Source organism: Botryllus schlosseri, chromosome 6 (genome assembly GCF_051294905.1).
Source record: "Botryllus schlosseri isolate E-star chromosome 6, Bs_hap1, whole genome shotgun sequence".
Classification (NCBI taxonomy): Eukaryota; Metazoa; Chordata; class Ascidiacea; order Stolidobranchia; family Styelidae; genus Botryllus; species Botryllus schlosseri.
The window spans coordinates 1428911-1448713 of NC_137241.1; the positions used below are offsets into that span (position 1 = coordinate 1428911).

General features: G+C 41.2%; 3 protein-coding genes across 3 annotated transcripts; all 3 read right to left on the bottom strand.

Annotated features, from left to right (window-relative positions):
- Positions 1-901: 901 nt before the first annotated feature.
- LOC145440584 (pyridine nucleotide-disulfide oxidoreductase domain-containing protein 2-like) lies at positions 902-10330 on the bottom strand. Its single transcript, XM_080318230.1, has 14 exons — positions 9986-10330; positions 9818-9930; positions 9481-9648; positions 8754-8900; positions 7932-8064; positions 7819-7874; positions 7282-7379; positions 6593-6734; positions 5901-6111; positions 4402-4555; positions 2756-2910; positions 2170-2276; positions 1974-2094; positions 902-1147 (listed from the first exon to the last, which is right to left on the bottom strand). Exons 1-14 carry the CDS (start codon positions 10029-10031, stop codon positions 1071-1073), a joined length of 1728 nt encoding a protein of 575 aa, XP_080174356.1. The 5' UTR covers positions 10032-10330; the 3' UTR covers positions 902-1070.
- Positions 10331-11039: 709 nt separating this feature from the next.
- Positions 11040-15145, bottom strand: LOC145440597 (tax1-binding protein 3-like). Its single transcript, XM_080318252.1, has 3 exons — positions 14540-15145; positions 14363-14476; positions 11040-13128 (listed from the first exon to the last, which is right to left on the bottom strand). Exons 1-3 carry the CDS (start codon positions 14663-14665, stop codon positions 12871-12873), a joined length of 498 nt encoding a protein of 165 aa, XP_080174378.1. The 5' UTR covers positions 14666-15145; the 3' UTR covers positions 11040-12870.
- LOC145440585 (dol-P-Man:Man(7)GlcNAc(2)-PP-Dol alpha-1,6-mannosyltransferase-like) lies at positions 14620-16657 on the bottom strand. The gene has a single exon (XM_080318231.1). The coding sequence runs from the start codon at positions 16631-16633 to the stop codon at positions 15173-15175; it is 1461 nt and encodes a 486-aa protein (XP_080174357.1). The 5' UTR covers positions 16634-16657; the 3' UTR covers positions 14620-15172.
- Positions 16658-19803: the final 3146 nt, after the last annotated feature.

Genomic DNA, 19803 nt, shown 5'->3' on the forward strand with positions numbered 1-19803 from the left:
AACTTTCCAAGGATTTAACTGCAACAAAAACTTGCCCTAGCTATCACTGATATACATTTATATAACCCCTGTTTTTCTGTCTTCATTTTGTCGGCTTGAACGTAATATATGGGGACTGGGGAGAGTTTCCTAACTTTTATGAGAGAAATTGCCAAGACAACCAAGCGATGTATGGTAGCAAGGTACCAGATTATATAGTCTCGGATATTACATTACACCGAGAGTTTTTTGATGAAAGAACACGAATTCACGTCTGCGTGAGTGTTGTTAGAAAGCGAACCGCGAGAGGTCACTCCATGCGCAAGCCGAAGCAGTTCACACTGGCATGATTGAATTCCTCATTGAGTCTGCAGTTCAGTTCGCTGTGAGTGCTCTGTACGACCAATGCTTGGACGACTTTATAACGCAGAGCGAAATGTTTATGTGTTGTTTATTGACGTGTGATCTTACTCCAGAAGGTTGCATCTGGCATGCGTACTTCGCTGCGTATAATTTCTTCTTCCGACAGACCTGACTCATTCGCGTATATTACTTGACGTCTTTGACGTAACATGCAACAGCCTTATACAAATTCGAATGTATCTCAATTGTATGTATCAATGAATTTCATACCACGGGCATACACATTCCATAGGATTCGAGGGTATAACGGCGTGGCATTTCTTATCAAGTTTTTGTGTGAGGCACGAGGTGTTATCGGGGGGGGCTAATCTAGAAGTCGGCAGATACGGAATCAAAATAAAGAATATGAACCTGGTATAAATTACCACTATAGTCGAAAAACACCACGAATACCATAACCAATGTCGCACTCTCATTGCTCATTTGTCCACGGACCAGTCTGCTGCCCACAAAATCGGAAATCGGCAAACACATCGACGTAGATGCGACACAAGCAACCCATAGTATGAAAAATTATTGCACCGCAAGTTGTAAAAACACAGAACGCAATGCCAATGCAATTCATGAAGACATATTTCAAGCAGAATCCGCATTGGATGGACCCAGGTGCCTTGTAAGGTTACAGTCGTCGACAGAATGGAGAATGCCCTTGGTTCCTTTCGTGGAAGTTAAAGTGCCAATTTCTTACGATCTTCCATCACTGCAAGAGCTGCAAGTCTGCCGCACGACCCCATCACACCTCCTCCTGTAATGAGAGATGACCAAACTCATCAGCTGTCCTCCTTATTATACAATATATATACATTACATACAGTCTTCCAAGGCGGCCCAGAACTGATGGCAGTATGAAATTAAAAGGAGCGGCTTGAAAGGCATTACTGCTACTGTCTACGAGAGGTCGACCGATATTGATTTTGCAGGCCGATACCGATAATCGACACACTAACAAGGCCGATAACCGATATAATAGGCCAATATTTATATGGAAGGAGCATAGAAGCATTTCACCAAAAATATTATATAGTAGGCAAGATGGCACTTGCACATGCCACAAAAAGCTGGACAAAAAACGAGAAAGCTGAAATTGAAAAGAATTATTGCCTAATTGTGCACATTCATTGAAATTTGGGATGACCCAAAAAGAAAAACGTGATACAGAATTGCGGATCAGTCCAGTAGCGGTAGATTGTATTGCAGGAAGCACAGTTTCTCTGCATGCTCACCCAGTTAAACTCGTCCTGCAAGGGTAAATCTGTCACGTATCGCCCTTTGCGTCGTCGTTTTATTGAGATTGAGAACACGGAGCATTGAATTTCAATATTTTTGCATTTTTTATATATATAAAATATCGATAATCGGGAAAGTTCCAAATATCGGCCTCGAAAATCGGCCAGGTCGATAATCGGTCGACCTCCACTGTCTACTGCTCGTGGCCGGTGTATAGGGAAACCCATCGCGAAATATTCTTCAAGTCATATAATAAGCACTGCAAAGCTATGGAGTTCAACGGTCGACTTGATAAAATGTTGGAATTTCATATAAGAACAGTGAAAATACAGTGTATTTGTCACCTGGGTGCGATCCACTGCCGCACAAGTAAAGTCCCGGTACAGGCGTGCGTTGCGACGCCATGAACGATGTCGGCCGCGATAAAAATAACTGATCCAGACTGATCGACCCGTGAAAGATATTCTGCGAAGGAAAAACCAGACCGATCAGTTTTAGTACGAAGCGTAGCGCTTGAGAAATAGAAACGCTCGGACTTACCCCTCCTGTTAAGCCGAAGGTCTTTTCTAAATCCATAGGCGTGAGCATGTCGTATCCGACGACGCTGTCCGTGAATCCGGGCGCGTAGTCTTCGATACTGCGAAAGACTAAACCAGAGTTGGATAATCTGAATATTTTCAGCTGTTTTTTTTTGAATTGGAGTAAAATTAGAATGATAGCTACACAGTTTTGTTCGAAATTGGATTAGAATTAGAATGATTGAATCTGCAAAACCTCGGATATTCCGAATTCAATTCTGAAAGAAACGCAACAAAAATCAAATTCAGTTCATATCAAATCATATCAGAATCCGTTCTCAAAGCACGAGAATGTACAGCAAGCTTACATCTTTTCGCACTGTACAGTTCTCCGTTAGCATTTTCTAAAAATCCCGAACTAGAAGTAAGATGAGAGCATATAAGTATTTCACAAATTAGATTTGAATTAAATTACTGGCCTTTCACTCTGTTTAAACAACTAGAAGTATGTAGTTGCTCAAGTCTGCTTCATACAGAGCATCCAATACCGCGCGACTTGATGCAATTTTCTGTATGCCGGTGGTCTGAAGTTGAAATATACTTCCTACCTGCATCTCGATATTCGTCTTTATCGCGACTGGTCCATTCTTCGTTTCCATTTAGGTAGTATGGAGTGTACTGAGTGAAGAGGGAAAGAACGTGGTGACCTTCTGGAGCCAGAGTAGGATCTACGGTTGACGGGATGCACATTTCTATCATTGGCCTGCGAATGTAATTAAAATAATGCAACGGCACCCCTATTATAGTTTCAAGACAAGAGACCAGCTATTATCGTTTTGTTTTATCCGATACCGATAAAACTGATATCTAGCACCTTCACCGTTAACTCCGATACATTCAGCCGATATTCAAAAGATATGACATCTAACTTAATGCACATTTCTAAAACATCAAAGCACATATTTCGACAGCTTTACCCTCGTTGCTATGCTTGGACCTGAAATAAACTAGAATGGCTGCATCTGGACAGATATAAGCTATAATAGGGTTACCATACGTCCTCTTTTAAGAGGATTTGTCCTCTTTTTTGACTTTTTTGAAAGTAGACGCCCAAATGTCCTCTTTTCTGAGTTGTTGTCCTCTTTTTTGAGAATATTGCTTAAATATTGGGAAAAAATCGACTGAGATACAGTAAATCAGCACTGAAGTAACGTTCCGGCGACTATTTCTGGAGCTGAGCTTGAAAGCTGACCTTTTTAGTGTCAACCAACGGATAACGTGAAAGGAGAACTGCATTTCGGGAGTTGAGCCGGGAAGGTGACCTTATATTTAGTCAACCGATCAAAAAGTCGGGAAAAATATTTTGAAAAAGCGACCTCTTTTCATATTCCCAGCACAGTCGCAGATTGTAGTTCTATGACTCCAAACTACCCTGCTGCGAAAATTGCCGATATTTTTGCCTCTCATGTCGGACACTCTAGGCAGGAATCGTTGACTCGCTGGTTTGTCACGAATTTCATCGCGGATTAAAATGACTCACAGCAGTATGTTAGGCAGAACATGTAGAAATCAGCCGTATACCTGTTTTCTTCAGGTTTCTAGTACTGTGGTTTGGGACTTGTTTCCAGATTTCGACAATTGTCAGACGCTAACTCTAAAGTCATTGCTAGTATCAGCCTACAATACAAATGGAAGGGTCGTATGCACCATTAATGGCCTACAATTGTCTGCTCCGAGTTCAGCGTGACCTGCGCTACCGCGATTGATTACCAAGTTGATTATTATTTACTGCGAACGGTGATCGCGTTGAGAGAGAGAGAGAGATATGATATTCTTTCTCGCCTGCACCATCGAGATGCTTTGGCGACGGAGTTGCGATACGGCCCCTTGAGGTCATCTAGTCTGCGCCCCCGTTTTTTTTTCTCCTCCATGCTATCCGTGATTGCTGAGCGCCTAGCAGGATAGCTGCGGATACCATTTTTCGAGTCTTTGGTATGACCCGGCCGGGGATCGAACCCACGACCTACCGCTCGAGAAGCCGGACGCATAACCATTACACTATCTCGCATGCATGCATGTGAACTCGATTCGATAGCTCAATTGCTCAAATCTATCCCTGTCTAGTCGCCCTCGTCAGGAAATACACCTGCATTATTGCGATTGTGCATTGCGCATTATGTGATCATTTAGGAGCCGCGCTTTGGCCACCCCTGATAAGTATATGGAAGTTGTTGGCGTATTGAATTTATCTCACCTCTTCGAAAAGCGGCCCAGTTCCGCCTCAACGTACGCGTCGTGAACGCACTCCACGTTTTCGCAGTTGAGATGAATCGTGCCTTTCAGCGCGTTCGGGATGTCGGAGAGGTCATTTCCGAGAGCGCGAAACCGAGGTATCCTGTTTACGGCGACTGAAAATATATGTAAACGGCGAATTACAAACTTGCTTCTGTGGAAGTCTGAAGTTCTGTATTTCGTTTAATCGGCGAAAACCCTGAAACGAATCACGGTCTATAATAATTTATGTCACGGAATATCTATTGATGACGTTCGACTAAGTGACGACACCATATTTGTGACTTATTCAAGCACGAGGTTTGTTGAAGGAATTGCAAACGTAGATTGCAACACAATATCTTGAACTCTAATCAAATCCCAAGAAACGGACACCCGATAGTACTTTCACTTTCATGATACCTTGCGCTTGTCGCGAGAAATTGAGATGAGAAATGTTACGTGGTTAATACTCTCGCATTTGTACGAATATATATATGCGTAATTCCATACTTCTACTTGATCTTGATTGTGAATTTACGTAATTACTTCCGCGTCTAATTGAGTAGCAAAGATCACTACTTTGACCACTCATACTCATGATAGAGTTATGCAAACAGATCAAATATAATGAATCGTGATACCGGTGTTCTGTTGTATGATGCGCTTGCAGCCATTGCTAGCAGAGTCACTACTAGGGCTGGGCAAAATCGAGTACCTGAGTGATTCCATTCTGAAACATGTATTACGCTTCGAGTCGAGTCGATTATTCGAATATCAGTTATTATGACGTCACAACAGATTGTACTATGTCAAAGTTCAAATATGTACCTTCTATGCGACCACAAAGAACATAATGCCTGTTATCCATCACATTAAAGATACTTTGGTATTTTTCGACCATACCGATTTCATTGCACTTGTTGACAATGTTGCGGGATGATGAAGACTTCGGAAATGTGTTATTTCCAGTAACGTTCGTAGCTTGTACTATGTGTCGTATGCTGCGACACGGCTAATCAAGGTTTCAAGGCTTCCTCAGTGAAAAATCGTATCAAAACTATAATTATCGTTAGTAAATTAACTTTAAGTTGCGAGGTGCGCATAATTTCAGTACTCGAAAAAATCGTACTTTACTACTCTACTCGAATCATTAAAATTAATACTCGATTCGGATCCGAGTATTCGAATCATTGTGCCCAGCCCTAGTCACTACAAACAGTGATGAAGCCAAGGGTGTATTTCAGGGGTCGAAACCTTTCTTGTGAAATGCCGATCTCTAATATTTTTCAGCTCATTTGCAATTCAGTAAGTGGTATCATCAGTTTTTAGTTAGTTAATTACGTATTTGTAAAGCTTACAGTTACAGTTCTGGTTCTAGCTTAGCGTTGTGAAAATCCAGTAGTGTATACAAGTTTGCACATGATGTATATTTATGACGTCTTATTGCCGATTATGTCGGCAGCAAACCATGCAACTCACCATTTATTTTGGTGACGGGCGACGTATAGTCGATGCTCGATATCTGATCGAGGTATTCCGCCGGGAGACCGCCGGAGAAGTTTTGAAATATCTTGTTGAACGTCACTTCGGGAGTAGCGTTCGAGAGTACGGCCTTGGCCTCGATTTGCGTGCCGTTCTCCAGAGTGATTCCGAATAATTTATCGGATGACGACGTGACATGCGACACACTCTGGAATCGTTCAAATATTACGTGGCGTATAGGCTTGTTAACTTGGCGCGAGTCAGGACATTATATGATACTTAGTTTTGGTTTTTAAATCCAGAATCATGCTGAATTTCAGTGTGATTGGTATATGATTATAAGTAGAAGGCGGACGATGTGTAATTTCTTAATCTAATTCCTTAATTTCCTGAAAATGCCACAAGAGAACTGTCTACTATGCGAAAGGAGTCAAAGCTTTGCGTATGTAGACAATACACATTTGCCATTATACTCATGCGAACGAAGACTGATTTGATATGAACTGAGCTTGATTTTTGTTGCATTTCAGAATACAATGCAATTTCCAAGTATTTGCGAATTCTGAACCTCTTTAATCAAATTTGAAAAACTATAATTCCAATTCTAATCTAATTAGGAAAAGCCGAAATTGTTCCAGTTGCCCGAATCTGCTCTGAATATAACATGTAAATTTAATGAAACGGCCAACCTGATCCACGAATATGCTGGCTCGATTTTCCACTGCAGATTTCGCGATCGCCGACGACACCGACCCCATTCCGCCCTCTACGAAGCCCCAAGAACCTTTCGCCCCGTTCACCTCGCCAAGCATGTGATGCAGCAGCACGTAACTGAAAAGATGGTATTGCAGCAGATTAAGCACGCGGTTTCCAGTGAATTCGACACTTGATTATTTTTATGAAGGCAATTCATCAATTGTTTCACTGAATATGATCGGGAATTGTGATACAGATCATGAGCATTTCGTGAATTCGGCTCTCCAGACTTGATATGTATGCATGTTTTCGTATATTCTGGCTAGGGTTAGATTAATTCAGGTTAGGCTTAAGTTAGGTATGGACTTGGTTATGGTTTAGGGCTAGGAGCAGTCAATCGCCGAATTCAACATGCCATAATTGGTAATCAAGCGCGCGCTATCTAGATCAGCCATTCAAGAGCGGCGATTTTCGTGTTATAATCGCCCGGCGCACCACAAAAGCAGCGTGTATCTGCTATTGGTAATCAAGTAGATATAGAGCTAACGTCATATATTTCTGCTCGAGTGTAGAAGTAGCGATTTACAAGACATGCCAGGAGTGAGGACTACTTCAGGTTGAAGTAGAAAATTAAGGTCTGAAATTTACCGCAGTCGATTAACTGTTTTGAAAAGTCGATTACCTGCTGCCCGGCGTACGCGGACTCATCATCGCTCCTATCACTCCATCCGTGGCTAGGGTGGCTTTCAGGACATCTGTTTCAAACCAACGGTCCAGCGTCTATAACAGCATCGCGAGAATCAGCGATGCAGCAGATTACAACTAGAATATTCTAGTGGTTTAATTAGATTAATTGGAGCGGAATGTCGGTAGTATAATTTGTGCTAACTGCAATTCTAATTTAATTTGTGGTTTTTCTTGAAAATGCTACAGGAGAACCGTATAGTGCGAAACGAGAGATGCTTAGTGTAGATACATTTGCCATTCTCGTGCTTATGAGAATGTAACTATAATTTCAGCTGTAATCTAATGTTCCACTTTTTCAAATTAGATGGGAATTAGACTTATAGCTACACAGTTTTCCTAATTTGATTTAAATTATTATCATGAGAACCTAAAACGTTTCACAAATTAGATTCGAACTAGATGATCGGTATTTCGAACTTATTGTCTAATTGGACGACTACAATTTTATCTATTTGTCTAAGTCTGGTCGTACCTTCGTGATCGGCGAAGTGACGAACTCGTAGAAATCAGCTACGTCCAATCCCTTGACTGAAACGGGTCACGTAAGATTTAAATGCTTCCGAACGTTATCCAACACATATATACCTGCTTTCAACAAGGGCGCTGAAGTACGAAGTGCCTTCATAATCCCTTCTTTGACAATCGGGGATGGGTTGTCCAGTAACGGGTCCACCGCATTTGCCATGTCGACGATGTATTTCTCGTACAGTGGAAATTTCTAAATTTTCAGGCAACGATATGATGTTTAACGACCATTAACGTTCATGACATCGGGGATCAGTCAATTTGCAGTATGTTTTGATTGCGATTTAAATAAATCATTGTGTAAGTCAGCGCGATGTTTTAATAATAATTAAAAATCGATCAAAATATCAAGAATAATTTTTGTTATGATACAAATGAATTATCCAGTAAGAAAAATGACTAGGACTACTGCAGATTCCTGATGCCGATCGAATATTTCACCCTACTTGTCAGCGACTGAACAGGATTTCCTTACTTGTGTGTTTCAATCCAGAGCCAATTTGAGCCAATCAGCATTATCAATCGGCGTTTCTCTTTCTCTCTGTATATATAGCCTACTCAATCGCTAGTTCTTTTGGTTTCTTCGTGGAACAAACGGTCGTGATTCATTCACGGTTTAAAAGCATTGTTATAAATCCCACCTTCCTAAGTTTTTTCGTGGTCCATTTGTGCTTATTCTATTTTGTCAAGCATCATTTGGGTTAAAATGTTGTTTCATTTCGACCACTGTATAATTATAAAGTACGTTCTGACTTCGTGTACCACCTTTCATGTGTGAATACACATTCTTTTGGCTAAGATCGTGCCTGCTACGCTAAATGCAGTATTCGTCAGCCTTCAGTGATAAAGTAATGGTATGTACTATATATACTTATACTGCACCTGGGCGTCCGATTTCGAAAATTTTGATATTTCCATGATGTTACGTTCGTCATCGGGAAAAAGGCAAAGTGATCTTGGAAGTTCTCCGTCTTCTAGTATTGGCGTGAATGCACCGACTTCTCTCTTGTAAACTTTTAGGCCGTGTTTCTTTGGGGGTAGTATAAATGAGCGTTACAGACAGAGTTGATTGTTAAATTTATTTCAAAATTCCACTTGATAGTTTTTGAAATTGTAGAATACGGAAATGCCTAGGAAGAATCCATTTATTAGTTTGTAGACGCAGATTATGACGAGGCGTACACAAGTAGTGCAACAAATATCTACTAAATTTCAAGTAGAAATAGCGATTTTCAAGGTATGGTAACACTACTTCAAATAGAATAGACGGAGAAAAAGTATTTTGAGTAGTTTGTAGACACTAGACATAGATTTTGTTTTTTAATACCTGGTGCCCGCTGTGCCGGAGTCTGCCGGCCCTGACGCGCTTTTGGTAAATGCCCTGAAATGACGTCACAGCGCACTGTGAGGTCACAAACTAGATAAAATTTGACAAGAGTTTCCCAAAGCCTAAATTTGAATGGTCAAGCCGAAAAATTAGATTTTCCCAATACTTATTCAAGTGTTTGATACTGTGTCCGATTTGCATGACGACTCCACTTCACATACCATTGTTATGCACCCCAGTTACTTCATAAAAATTAAAAGAACGCAAGTAATGTAATCGCACCTCCAAATTTAACTCCTTTATGATGATAGGCCGCAACAAACTGAGAACGTATGAAGCTCTTGAGAACTTATATCCGGGCACGAGCTCTTCCGTGACTGCAGCCCCGCCGATCAAATGTCTTCTCTCAAAGACACCCACGTCCAATCCCCGTTTTGACAAATACGCCGCCTACGTAGAGCAAACAACGGTCATGCAGTCAGTCGTTTACTGAATTTTGTAAATATTCAAAACACCACAAGATTGCTATATAATGAAATGATAGGAGGGTCGAAATTACTTGGGATAATCATACATTCACTTTAGTTCCTGACTGATGTATAGATTACGTATTACATACCGCGACCAAGCCATTATGACCGGCTCCTACAATCACTGCGTCATATTTGGTCTTGATTCGTCCTTTGTCTTCGACAATGCTTGAATACGAGGCCTTGCAAGCGTGATCGTGAACTGCATGGTTTTAAACGCTGCATAATCAATTCAATACATCAATTACCTGCCTTACCTTTGACACCAATCCTTCTCCAATGCCTACCCAATCTTAAACTCATATTTAGTGTCTGTGTCGGCACGGCAGTACGCGGCTTCACACTGCGGACGTAAACTTTCAATAGACTGCACTGCCCTGTGCAGACAGTTCGAAGAGCAATGCCGCGCTCAGTTTAACTCGGCTTCGAAGAGTAAACATGGCTACGGATCGCTGACTAGACTCAACCCAAGTCGTTAGGAAATTGTGTTTATTGACAATCTCTCGTACTTCCTTGCCACGTTCAAACCGAGCAAGACGATCGTCAGCATGCAAATCCTAATCGATGTTAGTGAGAAATAGTCATGTCACAAGAATTCATTGTATCAAAATCTGCTTTGAATTAGCCTTTCCCAAACGAGATGCCAAAATAAGAACCAAATTCAAATGTAATGAGTTTTCGCCTGAGGGCGCATCTGCGGTGGATATGGTTGAAACGTCGCAATTTATGCTCTATTACAAGTAAAATTAGCGACTTCTCAAGATCTTTTAAGCAGAGATGGTCAAAGTAGTCATCGTCGGTACTCAAGTAGAATTGGACAAGTGGAGAAAGAAATATTCCAGGCCTGGTTTTGCCTAAAAACTGTCAAGTAGAATAAATCATAACGACTTGAGGAAATGAGTACAAGGAAAAGTTTACTTGACGTACTTCCTTACTGATCATCTCCGCTTATCAGTACTCGAGTAGTTTCAAAAGTAGATTTGGTGGTGACGTGTCATACTTCGATGAAAAGTGGATACTTTCGAACTTAGCGGTTTCACCAAGCGTAAAAATAATTGCATATTACAAATTATATGCAATCTCGTTCAGCCGCTATGACATAATCACTCGTAAACGGGATGGAGACATATCCCAAAACTGCTTTCTACTCGACAGAACAAAGAGTCTGGAAAAAAAGTAGGTGTGAATAAAACTGTTGAGTATAGAAGCGGAAGTAATGAAAAACAAATCCAGCAAGCAGTGCAAGCACACTCGAGTTTGATTCTCGTCCCATACTCCGTTGACAAGAAAATCCATGCATCACGAAGCACACAATGACACATACGTATTTATTCAGCGATAGCAATAAAGCAACAAATGTTCAATTTATACAAGAACATATTTAATAGAGAAATTTGGTCATCATTCATACACACACCGTAATAATTACAGAAAGAGATCTGGATAGCAATACACAATGCATCAAACCTTGAGCACCTACAAATTGCGAACAGACTATTCAATTATGAGGCAAAAATAAGCAAATGTTCAATGTAATACTGCAAAAAGTATCCATTAAAGTTATATACATAACTTTTTCTCAAAATATACTGGCTATTTGATAACATTGTTCGGTTTGTTGAAAAACAACGCTGTACACCAAATTTGGCTCGATTACGACCTGTATAAACGAAGCTATTAGAGTTAGAACAAACTAAATTTAAATTGGGTGTACGGCGATTTTTAACCAACCTACCAATTTCACTAAACAGTCAGTAAAATCTGAAGAAAAAAGTTATTTTTGAACAACCCTAGCATACATATATGAGAAATAAGGAGTACCGCAAAATCACTTGAGATATCAAGCATTTCGTTCCAAGAAATATAAAAAATTGCAGCTCTTGAATGAATCACTACATCCCACAGAAAACTATGAATTCCAAACAGCCCATGATTTGGATGCGGCTGAAGATCGATAAAAGTGCAGAAGCAAGCATGATAGTGCAACCGTTATACATGAAACCACAACATAGTATAAAATTGGGCCGAGCGCATTCATTTTGCACTCAGCAGCACCAGACCAGATTCAAATAGGCAGTTGATAGTAGGGCTGGGCAAAATCGAGTGCCTGGGTGATTCAATTCTAAATCAATTATTAGGCTTCGTCCAGTATCACTCACTATACCGTCACCACAACAGTATGAAACATGGACAATTCAAATATGTACCTTTTTGGTGACCAGAAAGAATATAATGTCAGTTTTAAATCACATTCAAGATTTTCTGGTATGTTTTCGATCATACCTATTTCAACGAACTTTGTGGCAATGCTGCAGGGTTGTAACCAAGTCACAATACTCCGAGTCACAAGTCAATCTCACTTTTATACTTTTGACTCGAGTCAAGTCGAGGCATTTTCAATTCACCACCGAGTCAAGTCGAAATCCAAGTCATCAAACATAGGTTCGAGTCCGAATCATGGTATTATGACTCGAGTCCGAGTCCAAGTCATTGGGTTGACTGCTCAGTTTCCAGTTGAAGTCTTGTTAAACCCACTTTATATAACTATGTTTGGTGATATCCAATTGTACCCGTAATTTCCCTCATATTTAGCAGTTTCTGGTCCCATTTTCAAGTACCAGTACCAATAAACGAACTCCTAATGGAATGGTTACTTTACTATTCAAAATTACAATAAAATGTCGGTCTTGGCCGTCAGAGTCTCGTGTCATATGACTTGATTACGCAAGGACTCGAGTCAACACACAGATTGACTCACGTCGAGTCATTTCCGTATTTTGAGAAAATGACTCGAGTCAAGTCGAGTCATCAGAAAATCGTGACTCGAGTCGGGTCATGACTCGAGTCATTAAAACCCTGCAATGCTGTGGATTGATCACGACTTCACCGATATGTCGTTTTCACTATCGTGTTTAGCTTTGTACTACACGTTTCGTATGATGCGAGGTTTACAACTTTCCTGGATTGAAAATATCATCGAAACTATAATTCTCGTTACTAAATTAACTCTTAGTGGGAAGGAGTGTATGTTATCAGTACTGGAACCAATCATCACTCATTACTAGACGCGAATGATTAGAATTAATACTCGATTCAGATTCGAGCACTCGAATCATTATGCCCAGCCCTAGTTAACAATTACTCACACATACTCCGCATGAGGTTTGGTGGGCCTGTCTATAGACTGCGGCACAGCGGTGGCAACATTTTCGTCCGGCATCAAGTTATTTCTAGTCACTTTGATCCTGATAATCCTCTGATTTTTGGTCAGGTGTTTCTTGGCCTGTTTCTGGGTCGACATCGTCATATCGTAACCGTTGACTTGCAGAATCTTATCTCCGACACGCAAGCCTGCTTTTTCGGCCGGTCCGCCCGGGGTCACACGGGACACAAAGATTCCCTGAACAGAATTGCAGCAATGATGGTACATTCAGTGAGGTGAGTATTGAAAGCGAGGAACATTGTTCGATAAACTTCAAATCAGAGTTGGACAACTAGAAAATATTTAGCTTTTCCAAATTAGATTACAATTACCGAGTTCAAAAAAACTTGGAAATTGAATTCAATTCCTGATTGGAAAGAAACAACAAAAATCAAGTTCAGTAGGCTACATATGAAATCACAGTTGGCTAGTTCTAAACTATACAATTCTCCCGTAGCATTTTCCAGAAATTAGATTAGAATTGAAATAAGAGACTAGACGCATTGCACAAAACGAGACCGTACATATGTTTCAAAAATTAAATCAGAATTAAATTACCTGCATTTTGCACAAATTAGTCTAATTGAACAACCAGAATCATCAATTAGTTCAAGTCTGCTTTTAATGAGCATGTGGCATTAACTTCAGCTACAGGAGCACAATCTATCCAACAACGCTAATCAACTGATAGAGGTAATGCAGCTAATACGTAACTATTATTTGAAAAAGAGGAGTGATTAAAAAACGACTCAAGCAGCTGGCATGGTAGGCTTCATCCATGAAAACCAGGGGTGGAAGAAGTAGCTTTGCACCACCTGTTTTTTAGGGTAACCTGACAATTTAATATGTGAAAGGCCGGAATACGGGAAAAAAAGTTTTTTTTGAACAGCCCTATTTTTCATAGGTCCAGATTTCTTTAATATAAAGTTTTTTTCATGTAAAAATTTGCCAGTTTTCAAGTAAAAAAGTTTGTTAAGGCCAAACTACTTAGTAAGGACAGACAGTTCCAACCAGAAATGAAGATAAGTATTACAATTCTAACATTATGTGCGAAAACTCCTAATTTGCATACCGGTACATGAAGTCAAAATTTGTCAAAATTAAGTTTTGTAAGTTCAGAAAATGTCAAAAATTTGATTTTATAGGTCAAAATCGTCCGTTGTTTAGGTAAAAAACCGCACTGCAATACAACTAATGTACCTACATTTACAGCATTCTAAGGTGGATTATCAAAATTTCAATTAACGTTGCTAAATTAACTCTTAGTGGGATAGTTAATTAGTTAGTTACTCAGTTTGAATTAGTTAGTTACTTAGTTAGTTACTTAGTTAATTACTCAGCTTGAATAATTAGAATTCAATTCGTAATAGCGTACTCAAATCATTGTGCCCAAGTATAGCTGTATTATCAACGGGTTGATTAGATTACAAACCGGATCATTAGGAACAAATGGGTTCTTTGAAGCGTCTTGATCAATACCTCCACCGATAGCAAAACCAAGAATCAGACTTCCATCTTCGACATCCTTGACAATTTCAATGCATTCCTGTTACGAAAATATATTTTTATTTCAAGTCATAGTTGCGAGAGACAAGCGAGGAACACTTACACACAACGTCTGCGTCTGAAATGCGTTCAATTCTTCTTCCATTTGTCTGATATAAATGTTCGCTACCAAAGTTTTTACAGCTGCAATCAACAATTTAGAAAAAAAGTAAATGACATATAATAGCATTTCATGAGCGGTTCGTGAATAGCCATTTTCAAAGACATACAGTTCAATATCTTCATAATCGGGCAAACAGCGGGTGTCAAAGTCGGAATCGCAGCAATTCAGCAGAACATCTCTTGATAAAAGCGACACTACATATCTTGTTCATCTTTTATCTATGCTAGAGTCAGTGATAAGCATAGATCTGTATCTTTGAATTTGGCAGTTGAATAAAGATTTGGCAGTGAATCAACTAGTGCATCAAACTTGGTCTCTTATTGGGGTTAGGATTGGGTTAGAAGGCCAGGGATCGTAACCAAACTTCAAGACTTGACAAAATAGGAATGAAATTGAATTCAAAATTGAATTTAAAAATTAGCTACCTCTTAACTCACGTTGATGCTAGTACATTTACAGTATACAATGGGCTATCAACATAAATTAAAAATTATTATAAGAAATTTCTTCTAATTGAAGTCATAAGCTGCACAAGTGACATACTAGCAAATTGGAACACGTAACTTCATTGAATCAATCACCAAAATCGTTTCGTTCATAAACGATTGCTTTCACAACACGTGAAATGGCCGGTGGAAACTGGTTCAAAATAAATCGAATTCCAGACACCTGATATAGTTTTAAAAATTCCGACGTGTCAAATTTAGAGCCCGACTCCACCAACATATGAGAAAACATTCTCAAATCAGCAGATCGCTGAGATAGATTCTCGGTTTTGTTATAAATCCAGTTTGGGCACATTTGACCAAATCTAGACGCACCTGTTTGTGCCACAAAGTTATCAATGTATACATGCACATCACCTTTTTCGCAAGGTACTAACTCATGCAGCTTTCGAAGGGCATCACCTCCGGGGTAATTATAATATGATGGTATGAAAAACAATATGCAACAAAAACTACTCATAATCAGCAAGATTATCGCAGAGATGTAGCAAATTTTACCAAATACATCTTTGCGGTATCTGTTGTGGAAATTGGATATTGCAGTAGCAGCAACAAAATTGAACAACGGTACAGTGTAAATAATAAAGCGTAGCTCTTTATGGGGTAGAAACGAGTACAAAAACACAAAACCTAACGCTGGAATCAGCAGAATTGTAGCACGTCTTGGATTGCAACGAATACCCCACGGAATAAGCATCAAAGCACCAAGAAGCATTCTTGGCAAGGCAGAGTAGAAATACCACAAAAAAGGTAAAGTACCCCATTGGGCACTCTTATTTAAAATCGTATTGAAGTACAAAACTTCGCCTTCCGGCCAAAGCCATCGATTCCAAAACCAGGAATCCAATAAAATAGTGGATAAAAGGCTAAATATTCCAGCTGGGATTGACGTCAAGATAACAAACTTCAAAGATAATGATTGAAATATGAATGATATCAGAAGGCACAAGCCTAACAATATTGATAGCTCGATACGGAAAACAATGATCACAAATGCAGAAATCCGTATGAATGATTTCGAGTCGTTACACAACCAAGAACTTAACGCATATGTGCTAAGGCATAGCGCAAATACATTGGGAAGTGGACGAGTGCCGTAAAACAGAAAATGGAACTGGAAAAGTGATATCAAAGAAAAGTAGGCAGCAGTCTGTACATCAGCAACTTTTCTGACAGCATCATCAAATTTCCAGAGAGATTTTAGGACCAAAACGCCCAAAACGAACCGAGTCACGTATTGAAGAAATATTGTTGGAATCCCAGCAGCATAAATTAAAATTTTCGCAGGATAAGATAATGCCGCGATCGTCATCGGGCCGATAAACGTCCTGGGTACGACTCCCGGGAATTCGTTATGGTCGTACTGCGATAAATTTCGGCCGTGTATCAAAATATCATGAATCGCTTGCATGTTGAAGCTCTCTTCGACTTTGGTGTATGGGCATAAGACTAAATACGCGGTGGCCGCAAGCAACTGTCCCATGCGAAAGATATTTCCAATATTCTTCCATTGTAATCCAACGCTCATGGTTATGATTTCAACACCAACACGCCACTCGCCAGTAAATACGAAGATGAAATTTATCTATATAGATTCAAGAATGTGATTGATGACAATCGGGTAACCCCACAGAATGGTCACAACAATGACCCGTTGCGAGTCTCTCTGATTGTTCAAACAATGCCGATATTTCGAGGAGGGTTGGTTCGATTATGTTCACAATAAGAGCAATTCTGTTCACAATAAGAGCAGTCTCATGTTCACAATAAGAGCAGTCATGTTCACAATAAGAGCAGTCTCATGTTCACAATAAGAGCAGTCGTTGTATTCACAATAGCATCAGCCGCAGCACCACCATATCCCCCGGACACGATGTCCGAGTGGCAACATAGTCCGAACACAACCCAGACATGATGTCCGAGCACCCCCAGACACGATGTCCGAGTGTCAACGCAGTTCGAACACACTCCTGACATGATGCCCGAACACCCGCAGACACGATGTCCGAGTGTCAACGCAGTCCGAACACACCCCAGACACGATGTTCGAACCCCCCCAGACACGATGTCCGGGTGTACACGCAGTCCGAACACACCCCAGACACGATGTCCGAACGCCCCTTCCCCAGACACACCCCAGACATGATGTCCGAATACCCCCCAGACATCCTCCAGACACGATGTCCGAACTCGCCACGCCCCAGACATGATGTCCGAGTGTCAACGCAGTCCGAAGACACCCCAAACATGATTTTATGAACACACCCTAGACTTGATATTTGAACACAGGCCGCGGGGCGTGATGTCCGAACACGATTTCCGATTGGCAACGCAGTGCGGACACACCTCAGTCATGATATCCAAACACCCCCAGACATTATGTCCAGAGTGTCAATGCAGTCCGAAGATACCCCAGACATGATAATAAAATAAGAACAGTCATGTTCACAATAAGAACAGTCTCATGTTCACAATAAGAGCAGTCATGTTCACAATAAGAACAGTCTCATGTTCACAATAAAGAGCAGTCATGTTCACAATAAGAACAGTCTCATGTTCACAATAAGAGCAGTCATGTTCACAATAAGAACAGTCTCATGTTCACAATAAGAGCAGTCATGTTCACAATAAGAACAGTCTCATGTTCACAATAAGAGCAGTCATGTTCACAATAAGAACAGTCTCATGTTCACAATAAGAGCAGTCATGTTCACAATAAGAACAGTCTCACGTTCACAATAAGAGCAGTCATGTTCACAATAAGAACAGTCTCATGTTCACAATAAGAGCAGTCATGTTCACAATAAGAGCAGTCTCATGTTCACAATAAGAGCAGTCGTTGTATTCACGATAACATCAGTCGCAGCACCACCATATCCCCCGGACACGATGTCCGAGTGGCAACATAGTCCGAACACAACCCAGACATGATGTCCGAACACCCCCAGACACGATGTCCGAGGGTCAACGCAGTTCGAACACACTCCTGACACTCTGGACATAATGTCTGGGGGTGTTTGGATATCATGACTGAGGTGTGTCCGCACTGCGTTGCCAATCGGAAATCGTGTTCGGACATCACGCCCCGCGGCCTGTGTTCAAATATCAAGTCTAGGGTGTGTTCATAAAATCATGTTTGGGGTGTCTTCGGACTGCGTTGACACTCGGACATCATGTCTGGGGCGTGGCGAGTTCGGACATCGTGTCTGGAGGATGTCTGGGGGGTATTCGGACATCATGTCTGGGGTGTGTCTGGGGAAGGGGCGTTCGGACATCGTGTCTGGGGTGTGTTCGGACTGCGTGTACACCCGGACATCGTGTCTGGAGGGGTTCGAACATCTTGTCTCATGTTCACAATAAGAGCAGTCATGTTCACAATAAGAACAGTCTCACGTTCACAATAAGAGCAGTCATGTTCACAATAAGAACAGTCTCATGTTCACAATAAGAGCAGTCATGTTCACAATAAGAGCAGTCTCATGTTCACAATAAGAGCAGTCGTTGTATTCACGATAACATCAGTCGCAGCACCACCATATCCCCCGGACACGATGTCCGAGTGGCAACATAGTCCGAACACAACCCAGACATGATGTCCGAACACCCCCAGACACGATGTCCGAGGGTCAACGCAGTTCGAACACACTCCTGACACTCTGGACATAATGTCTGGGGGTGTTTGGATATCATGACTGAGGTGTGTCCGCACTGCGTTGCCAATCGGAAATCGTGTTCGGACATCACGCCCCGCGGCCTGTGTTCAAATATCAAGTCTAGGGTGTGTTCATAAAATCATGTTTGGGGTGTCTTCGGACTGCGTTGACACTCGGACATCATGTCTGGGGCGTGGCGAGTTCGGACATCGTGTCTGGAGGATGTCTGGGGGGTATTCGGACATCATGTCTGGGGTGTGTCTGGGGAAGGGGCGTTCGGACATCGTGTCTGGGGTGTGTTCGGACTGCGTGTACACCCGGACATCGTGTCTGGAGGGGTTCGAACATCGTGTCTGGGGTGTGTTCGGACTGCGTTGACACTCGGACATCGTGTCTGCGGGTGTTCGGGCATCATGTCAGGAGTGTGTTCGAACTGCGTTGACACTCGGACATCGTGTCTGGGGGTGTTCGGACATCATGTCTGGGCTGTGTTCGGACTATGTTGCCACTCGGACATCGTGTCCGGGGGATATAGTGGTGCTGCGGCTGATGTTATTGTGAATACAACGACTGCTCTTATTGTGAACATGAGACTGCTCTTATTGTGAACATGACTGCTCTTATTGTGAACATGAGACTGCTCTTATTGTGAACAGAATTGCTCTTATTGTGAACATAATCGAACCAACCCTGTAGGATATTTCACACTTGGAGGGCGGATTCTAGCTAGGTGGATCAATTCCTGATCACATTTTAATCTATAGGCTATTTTTGGAATCGGCCGCCAGGAGTTGCGTATCCATCCGTGGGTTAGTAATCTATCATTATCTATCATCGGAGTCGGCACTTTGGCGGCAGATGAGTCGCCAGTCGCCAGTCTTTATTAGTTATTTCCGGTAAAAAAGCGCTAAATACCTTTTCAAAAATCGCTATATTTATCGCTAGGCACTAGATTCATATTTTTTGGCGCTAAACCGGATGAAAAATCGCTAGATCTAGCGCGAAAATCGCTAAATTGACAACACTTCCTTTGCCAATACCATAC

Coding starts and splice junctions, on each gene's coding strand:
- LOC145440584 (XM_080318230.1), bottom strand. CDS start 10,031: ATGAGTTTAAGATTGGGTAGGCATTGGAGAAGGATTGGTGTCAAAG. Junction 7,380..7,818: donor TCACTTCGCCGATCACGAAG/GTACGACCAGAC, acceptor ATGCTGTTATAG/ACGCTGGACCGTTGGTTTGA. Junction 6,735..7,281: donor CCGCGTACGCCGGGCAGCAG/GTAATCGACTTT, acceptor CCATCTTTTCAG/TTACGTGCTGCTGCATCACA.
- LOC145440597 (XM_080318252.1), bottom strand. CDS start 14,665: ATGCTATTATATGTCATTTACTTTTTTTCTAAATTGTTGATTGCAGCT. Junction 14,477..14,539: donor TTCAGACGCAGACGTTGTGT/GTAAGTGTTCCT, acceptor TTTTCGTAACAG/GAATGCATTGAAATTGTCAA. Junction 13,129..14,362: donor CATTTGTTCCTAATGATCCG/GTTTGTAATCTA, acceptor AATTCTGTTCAG/GGAATCTTTGTGTCCCGTGT.
- LOC145440585 (XM_080318231.1), bottom strand. CDS start 16,633: ATGAGCGTTGGATTACAATGGAAGAATATTGGAAATATCTTTCGCATG.